The sequence below is a fragment of the Tenrec ecaudatus genome, chromosome 6 (genome assembly GCF_050624435.1).
Source record: "Tenrec ecaudatus isolate mTenEca1 chromosome 6, mTenEca1.hap1, whole genome shotgun sequence".
In the NCBI taxonomy this organism is placed as follows: domain Eukaryota; kingdom Metazoa; phylum Chordata; class Mammalia; order Afrosoricida; family Tenrecidae; genus Tenrec; species Tenrec ecaudatus.
This window is the reverse complement of record NC_134535.1, coordinates 76,067,727-76,077,199: the sequence shown is the minus strand read 5'-3', so window position 1 is coordinate 76,077,199 and position 9,473 is coordinate 76,067,727. Positions and strand designations below refer to the sequence as shown.

The 9,473-nt window shown below is 40.8% G+C and overlaps 1 protein-coding gene across 1 annotated transcript; it reads left to right on the top strand.

Moving 5' to 3' along the window:
- Nucleotides 1-5,129: 5,129 nt before the first annotated feature.
- Nucleotides 5,130-6,068, top strand: LOC142451452 (olfactory receptor 6C4-like). The gene has a single exon (XM_075553245.1). It carries the CDS (start codon nucleotides 5,130-5,132, stop codon nucleotides 6,066-6,068), a length of 939 nt encoding a protein of 312 aa, XP_075409360.1.
- Nucleotides 6,069-9,473: the final 3,405 nt, after the last annotated feature.

The window sequence follows — 9,473 nt, the reverse complement described above, 5'->3', positions numbered from 1 at the left end:
AGTAGACAAAGAACCACTAATTTAGAGGTTTAGTATTAAGGCAGCAGATGGACATTGGGTCTCCACTCAAGTACTTCTTCAATGCAAGAACACTTTGTTCTATTAAATTGGCATTCTATGATGCACACCCTCCTGACACTATTGCTGAAGACTAAGTGGGTTCATAAACAAATGTGGTGAAGAAAGCTGATGATACCCACCTATCAAAAAACATAGCATCTGGGGTCTTAAAGACTTAAAGGTAAACAAGGGGCCATCTAGTTCAGAAGCAACAAAACCGACATGGAAGAAGTACACTAGCCTGTGTGATCACAAGATGTCAAAGAGATCAGGTATCAGGCATCAAAGAACAAAAATCATATCACTGTAAATTAGGGGAAGTGCAGATTGGGAACCCAAAGCTTATCTGTAGGCAACTGGACATCCCTTTACAGAAGGGTCACATGGAGGAGATGAGCCAGTCAGGATGCAGTGTAGCAATAATGAAATATAGAACCTTCCTCTAGTTCCTAAATGCTTCCTCCCCCTCCCCACCACTATCATGATCCCAATTCTACCTTACAAATTCGGCTAGACCACAGGATGTACACTGGTATAGATAGGAACCAGAAACACAGGGAATCCAGAACAGATGATCCCTTCAGGACCAGTGGTAAGAGTGTAGGGAAGATGGGAGGGTGTAGGGAAGGTGGGGTAGAAAGGGGGACCCGATTATAAGGATCTACATATAACTTCCTCCCTGGGGGTTGGATAACAGAAAAGTGGGTGAAGGGAGACGTCGGACAGTGTAAGATATGACAAAATAATAATAATTTATAAATTATCAAGGGCTCATGAGGGAGGAGGAGGGAAGGAGGGAGGAAATGAGGAGCTGATACCAAGGGCTCAAGTAGAAGGCAAATGTTTTGAGAATCATGAGGGCAACAAATGTACAAATGTGCTTGACATACAGTAGATGGATGTATGGATTGTGATCAGAGTTGTATGAGCCCCCAATAAAATTATTTTTAAAATAAAGAAAAGAAAGTACCTTGGACTGCTAAAAGAACAAGCAAGTCTGTCTTGGGAGAAGAATGGTTAGGGTGCTCCTTAGAGGAAAGGATGGCAAGACTTCGTCGTACACACTTGGAACATGTTGCCAGGAAAGACCAGTCCCTGGAGAAAGTCATCCTACTTGGTAAAGGAGAGGGTCAACAAAAGAGGAAGGGCCTCGACGAGATGGATTAACACAGTGGCTGCAACAAGGGGCTCAAGCAGAGGAACAATTGTGAGGCTGGTGCAGGACTGGGCAGTGTTTTGTTCCTTGGTGCAGAGGGTCACTGTAAGTCAGAACCAACAGAAACTAAGGAGAGTCTGAAAGACACAGGAAGGGCCTCGTGTCGGAATAAACATATCTCCTGTACGGACACTAGTATGACAGCTGCGGCTAAGTAGGGGGGCCCTATTGTGCCTGGACCTCTGCTTTTTCTTGAAGCCAATTTCCTCAATCTTTTAGCCTTAGCATTCATGACAAGCCCAAGTACCCACCACTCCAAACTAGGCTGTAGACAACACTGTAGACCCTAAGAGATGACCCTAATTATTCTAACATGTGCTCTGTGCCTCAAGAGTAATGATGTTCTCATACCACGTTTTTTACCATTCTCTCTATAGCCTCTTTTGTTTGTCAACTATTTCAAGTTCATGTTCAATTTGTCATCCAAGGAGGTTCATTAGGACCTTCTGAGGATAGATCACATGGGACCTGATATTATTAACTCAATTAAACCCTCGTGCTTTCTCTGAACAAACTAAATAACACTGCTTCACTCAGAATAACATGGAATCTATAAAGAAGCCAATGTCTATCTTGTAGTAATCGCCAGCTTCTTTCTAATTGAGACATAATTGTCATTGTCATCATTGTTGTTAGGTGTCATAGAGACACAACTAGAAATAAGGAAATAAGATCTTAAAGCACATCACTTCCCTGGAGCTTTTATTGACTGTATTTATTTGCTCTACCTAAACAGTATACCATCTCTGTGGGTCTCATTTTCTTATTGCTTTATTTAGTATAAGAAGCAAAGCTGACACACCCCCACCAAACCTCTATGGGATGGGAAGAGTAGGGATCTATTTCTTTACCAAAAGCGTGTGAGTGCTTCCTCTGTGAAAGAGTACCCCAGGATGTGCTGAAGGCACCCAGAAAAGATGTTAGAAACTGAGCCTTATTTTATCTCTAATCTTTGATTCTTAATTTAGGACACTGAAGGTTAAAACCACTGCAAATATCTGGATAAACCGGAGTAAGTATGTTCTCATATTTCAAAATTGGTGACATTATCTTTCTAAGCTTGTGGAAAATTAAAATTATTTGAATGTGAATTCCTGGAAGATGGTGTGTAGCGTCTCAGCAGGCGAGAAAACTGAGCAGAAGAAAAACACCGAGTTATAAACATCAATGCATGATATGGTTAACTATGTACAACAGGAGGTAAGAGTGAGACCCCTGCCAAACTGTATCTGTATGAATTTGTAGGTCAATCCAACAAGTGGATATGGTTCTTATTAGCCGTGCTTTAATTTTTTTATTTTAAGTTCCAATCTTCTTTTATTTTAAGTACAAAAGCTGCCTGGGGAAGAAGTGAAGGTGAAGCATTTACTATGAGTAGAGGTTGATTGGATCATTTCAAAGTGAAGGCAAGTTTACAAAACATTAAAACACAGCTTCAAAGATGATGACAGCACACTCACAGTGGCCGCTGACTGCATCATGTTGACTCTCCACAGTCCTGCCAGGAACCCGGTCTCATGCTAGGAATCCAGTCTCTCCCTGAAAGAGCTCATCTCTTCTGGGTCTCCCTTTCCAGGATTTCAAGTCATAATTATTCCCATTCCAGTTACTGTGATGAGTCACACAAATTTCAGGTCTGTTCCTGTTTTCATTGGCTTTGACAAAATCACATTTCAGTTGAGCATTGAAGGGCAAACAGGAGTCATTTGAAAGCCAAACATTCACGACACTGGAAAAGTGGTCAAGGCAATGACTAAAATCAGCTCAGCGGCAGAATGAAGGGTCTGACTTGCACATGGGTTAGGGAAGACCAGAGTGGGTCTCTCCCTGTAGAATCTGAAGGAACCAATTAAAAATGAGATGCCATGCAAGCCTTCTCTAGCAAAGACTTCAAATCGAATACCTGGGATAAGTAAGAAGCTTTCTCTACTTTATGTGTCGGGGGTACATTTCTGTCCCAGAAGAGTGGTTATTTCCCAGATTGTAAGTAAGGAGAGAACTAAAAGTCGTTCGTGTAATGTAGCACTCCGACCTGAGAGGCGGAGGAACTCATCAGGACTGGAGAGTGAGTCCTCAGGGAACGGTATGGAGCCTCCGCTCTCTTGAGTCCCTCTCCTTCTCCTTCAGGCTCAGCTACCAGCTGGCTGGAGTGCTACAAAGTACAGATTAAATTTCTCATTCAAGAGACTAAATCATTTCGTGGACAACACACCTGAACACTGCATCTCATCTCCTAATTTCAACAAAAAGCATGTAGATTAATGATGGCTGAGGTAAAGCTACACAGGGATGGCTCAAGCGATAGCAAGACTCAAGTCCAAGCCAGGAGACTTCACACTCAACCTGGGAGACAAAGGCAGAGGGTAAGACAGGACTCACTGGAAATTCATCTAAGTGAATAGGTGGGGGAAATGTCAGGACATTCACTGAATTCACTATAGCTTACACCATTAGTGAAATCAGAGGAGATGAATAGAAATAGTGAACATAAATGAAAGAAAATATGGAATGTTGGAGATTCTGCAATACTGCCTGACCATCTGTGTCAGCGGTTCGCAACCTATGAGTCATGACTCCTTTGGGGGTCAAATGACCCTTTCACAGGAGTCCCCCGATTCATAACAGTAGCAAAATTGCAGTTATGAAGTAGCAATGAACATAACGTTATGTTTGGGGGGGTCACCACAACATGAGGAGCTGTATGAAAGGGTTGCAGCATTAAGAAGGTTGAGAACCACTGCTCTATGTGATGATTGAATTTGGCAGAAGTTGCTACAGCCATTAAGGCAAACATTGTTCCACAGCTACAATTCAAAGCTATTGTTACCAGTGAACTTTCAAAGTTGTTTCAGAGGAAAAGTTATTGAACACTGTGGGTGTCTTTTGTTCAGGCCCTAAGAGGACAGTCCTCATCGCTAATCACCAAACAATTAGTATAACATACTCCTTATCACCACAGCAAGGAAGATACACTGATTCAAGCCAAAAAAGAGGACCCAACTTGTGTGTGTGTGTGTGTGTGTGTGTGTGTGTCATATGTATATTAGAGAAGAATTCAAGACACAACAAGGCTCTGTCATTTCCTACAAGTTCATTAGAATCAGCCAGTATTTCTGCAAAGAGTAGGCAGAAACATTGAAAAGGGTCTAGCAAAACTTACATAAATCTAAGTGCATTTCGAGTAACTTTTGACAGCTGCATATGTAATTGATTAAGAATTGCTAACATAGGTCTCTTTATTTGGGGAAAGATGGCAGGGTGTATACAGGGAAAGTAGAATGAATCCAAAGTAAGACAATTGAGTCTGGACTGGAATTGGACCCTACAATTCAAGCACCACAATTGTGGTTTTTATTACGTATGATAGGAAAGGAAGAGGAAACAGTTATACTTACCATTCCAACGCAGGGAAATTGTCAGCTGGGACGTTTATGATCTTACCTAGAAAGTGACCTCAAAAAGGTCTCCCAATACCTCAGCATGCACACCCCTAACCCAGGGGGAGCTCACTTGACTGTGGAAAGCAGTGAGCTGGTACAAGAAAGTAAGCAGCACCCAAAAGCCATTATTGCCTGAATCGCTTTATGTTTTTTCCTGGATGGACTATAAATACTCCTTGCATGGAAGGATCTGTGAAAACTGTATGAAGCTGTGAAACACAGAGCCTCTGTACCAAAGAATTGCTGTCTCCAAAAACTGAACTTGAGTGCAATATGTCAGAGATAGGAACAGGAGCTGATTTCATGTACCAACCCCACCTCTGGCGTCCTGATTTCTTATTCCATGGTCATCTTTTTTCCTTTCTTTTTTTTTTTTTTTTGGTTCCTTCACAAGATTCCAACAAGTGCTAATTATGAGAAATCAAACTTCTTTGACTGAGTTTATCCTGTTGGGATTTACAGACAACCCAGAGATTCAGGTCGTGATGTTCATCTTCCTGTTTCTCGCCTACATATGCAGTGTCATGGGTAACCTGATCATCATCACCCTCACCCTGCTGGACTCTCGTCTCCAGACACCTATGTATTTTTTCCTCCGGAATTTCTCCTTCTTGGAAATTTCATTCACTACTATTTTCATTCCAAGATTCTTAAGCAGCGTGCTAACGGGGAATAATACCATCAGCTTTGCTGGCTGCTTCACTCAGTATTTCTTTGCCATATTTCTTGGGTCCGCGGAGTTTTACTTGCTGGCCGCCATGTCCTATGACCGCTACGTGGCCATCTGCAAACCCCTGCATTACATGACCATCATGAACAGCAGAGTCTGCACCCAGCTGGTTCTCTGCTCTTGGCTAAGTGGTTTCCTAATCATCTTAACCCCAATCATCCTGACTAGCCGGCTGGATTTCTGTGCCTCCAACGTGCTGGATCATTTTTTCTGTGACTACGGGCCCCTCCTGGAGCTCTCCTGCTCAGACACCAGCCTCTTAGACCTGATTGACTTTATGTTAGCCTTTGTGACCTTGGTGGTGACACTGGCACTGGTGATGCTTTCATACACTTACATCATCAAAACTATTCTCAAGATCCCATCAGCACAGCAAAGAAAAAAGGCCTTTTCCACGTGCTCTTCCCACATGATTGTCATCTCCATCTCTTATGGCAGCTGCATCTTCATTTACATTAAGCCTTCAGCAAAAGAGGGCGTGGCCTTCAACAAGGGAGTAATGGTGCTCATCACTTCCGTGGCTCCCATGTTGAATCCTTTCATTTATACCCTAAGGAACCAGCAAGTCAAACAAGCCTTCAAAGAGATGGTCAGGAAAGCTGGGGGTTTGAACGCCACATAGAGTTCTTTCCATGAGAGAAAATTTGTTGATAAGTTAAGAAGTATTTGTCACTGCTTTTACATACCATTCATTATTTTAATATCTGGGCAAATAATGATGCATTAGAGTTATCTTTTCTCTAAGCACTAACTTTCAATGGTGAGATGAAAACTTGGCGGGGAGGAATATTACTACAGGCTGTTAAGGGAAAATTCAAGACAAAAATAAAGAGATTCACTGAGCTACTGGAGAAGGTTACAGCAAGTCCAATAAAAAGTTTTAAAAACCCTGTATGGTTGAGTAACACTGAGAAGTTCAATGCTTCATGTGAATAATACCTATATTTGAATGATAGGAAAAGGCTAGAAAAATAAGGCCAAATTATCCAATGCTTTCTATATTAATCCAATGTAAAGAAATACTTTAAAGTATTTCTTTAATAAACTTAAGTTGACTCAGGCTGAACAGGTAAACTAATGATAAATTAGGCACATTGTGAAGCAGGCTTTTAAAACAGCTCTAATAAAACCATCCTAGTAAAGATCAGAAGAAAAACCGGGTTATATGTACTTTACAAAAGTGATATCAAATTTTTGGGTGAACAAAAATCATGATTTCAAATTGAGAGTACTTATTACTGAGAGAGGAGGGGGGAAAGGAAGCTGAAACAAAAAAGAGAAACTATTGACTACAGGAAACCCTATTATCCTCAGGACTGGAGAAATAAAAGGGAGAGCGATATTTCAGGAACCCAGCAGCACACTAAATATCGACCCTCTTGGAAATCACTCACAGAAGAATGACTGAGCTTTCTACTCCCATAAACATTACAGTCTCAGAAACCCACAGGGGGTGGCTCTGAGTCAGCACTGACTCACTGGCAATGAATTTGGTTTTAGAAATCAATGCTGGTGTTCAAGTCCCTAAATTAATTATGCATACTGCCAAAATATCTTGGAATTCATAGCTGCCTCCTCTTGATGCTATCAAAACTGCCAATACCAAGGCTATGGGAGCCTTCACAGATAATCCCGTATTGTGTTACCCTTGAGGATTATTGCTGATGTCAATGGAGCCCCTACCTGCCTCTTGCTGCAGAGACTTCACAAAGCAGAGAGAAGAGAGACAATGTCTTTTACCCCTCTCTGTGCCTACCAATATTCTGCCAGTACAATTCATTAGCCAATAGAATATGAACAATATACTTCAGACCATCCACCCTTTCTTATATACAACAGAACAAACACAAATAGTAGAGCTGGAAATGGTGGCAAGAGGAGGGGCTGTATTTCAGAGGCACAGAGACTGATAAACTGATGGGATTTAGTAGACCGGAGAGAAGGGATATTTCACAAACTGAGCAGTGTCTAGCTTTGTAGATGGGTAGATGGGTGTATAACATTGGCTCAGATAAATAATACAGAAGTGGGTGGCAAATGTGATAAAGTAAGTCATCAAGGTATGACCCAGAAATATTCAGTTGAAAGTAAGAATGCAAGAGTAGAGTGTGGATGATATACCTAAACTGTAATATAAAATACAAAATCTACATTACAGAGATGACTAATAAAATTGATGAGGGGGAAAGGAACCCTTAAGGTAATCTCTGCATATGTCCACCAAGGTTAGAGTGTCTAAAAAGGGAAATGAGTGGACTAGCCTTAGACTGCAAATAGATTTCTCTTGTAGGAATAAGGCTAAGTTATGCTATTATATCCAAACACCCAGCGTGATTTGTGTTAACGTACATTTTTAATTAAAGATGACATTTTTTATCAGCACAATCCAGAATAAGTAAATTTTGGACAACTATCTTCCTGAGATGAAGATATTGATTAGGCATGCCATAACCTTTTCCTCAGCTACACTCTCAGAACTCCCTGTTCCTCCCTCAGCTTTCAATTTGTTTGCATGTGTCTGCATTGTGGAGTAAGACCAGAAAGAAACTTGCCATGATCTACAATACAGAATTTTCTATCCAAATAATAGCCCTCTGAGATAAAGATCTTGAGTAGGTATGCTCTAACCTTTCCTTGAGTCATAAAAGAAATAAGCTTGATGCCTCCATGCCTCAGAACTTCCTATGTCCCCACCTCCAGCTCCAGCTTCTTCTTTGCATGGGTCAACATTGTAAAGTAAGGACCAAGAGAAAATGTACTCTGCTCTGATGGTCAGAAGCTGGTTGAAGGAGAAAGATCTCAAGAATTCTCATCATCAGATATGAATTACAGAACTTATTGCTGTTCTTATTTTCCTACATTAGGATGCATTCTAAGGCCTTTCCCATGACAGGTAAGATGAAGGCCTGCACACCTCAGCCATAATCCAGGAAAGGCCATTGGCACAAGATAGCTTATTGAGGAAGCTTTCCTCCGACAGGGAGCAATTTCTTTACTAAAATGAGAAGTGAGGAAACGAAGGGCTTGTTAATGGAGTCATTAATGTGTGTTGCTTTATCTGTGGTACATGATAAATAGAGTAGCTATTGCAAATTCAATTGTTTTTCAATTCTTTTAACAAATCTATGTCAACAAGTGTAAATACTTAATGGGATAGTCAATTCCTAGAAAACTGACTTTTTCTACTGGGATGAATATTTATTTTCCACTCCTCATGTTTTATTCACAAGGTTTTATAATCGCACTTGGCTTTTCCCTAGGAGGTGGATTAACTAACTGTGCTTCAGATTTGGGAGCACAAAGTCTACATGTCTGGCTCATCCCTTCTTTCCTTTTTTTACACTGAAATCACGCACCTACATGTATGCTGCTGTGCTGTCTCTGACCTATATGGGTGCAGCCTGTGACTACCAGAATAGCTGATAACTACATGGACACATTTGGCTCATTCAGGGTTATAATATCAGGAATCCTTTGTTTCTACTGACAATCTATCAGTAATAAAACTGCTAATGTTATCTCTATCTGCCTGATTTCTATTTTAGATGGGGTATTATTTATTGGGCTTATAAGACCCCAACATTGCCAAAATTGACTGAAAACAACACTATAGATAGCCACTTCAGGTACTGTATCATTAGTAGTTTAGTAGTTTAAAATCTCCCCCAAAGAAAGAAAGAAGGTAAGAGGAAAGATCTAAGAAGCAAAGTTATGGATAGGGGTATAAACATAGGTGTGCTTTTATGTAAATATATTGATTCATAAAAATAGAGGTATTGGCATAGGCACATATAATTATATTGCAAAACATTGAGGAAGTAGACAGACTTTGGGTCTCTGCTCAAGCCCTACCCCAATACAAAAATAAATTGTTCTAACAACCTGGCATTCTGTGATGCTCACTCTCCCTGGCAAATCACTGAAGACAAAATGGGTGCACAAGCAAATGTGGTGAAGAAAGCTGATGGCTCCTGGCTATCAAAAGCTATAGCGTCTGGGATCTTAAAGGCTTGAAGTTAAACAAGAA

Bases quoted from the DNA above. Each gene is read 5' to 3' on its own strand.
- LOC142451452 (XM_075553245.1), top strand. From the start codon at position 5,130: ATGAGAAATCAAACTTCTTTGACTGAGTTTATCCTGTTGGGATTTACA.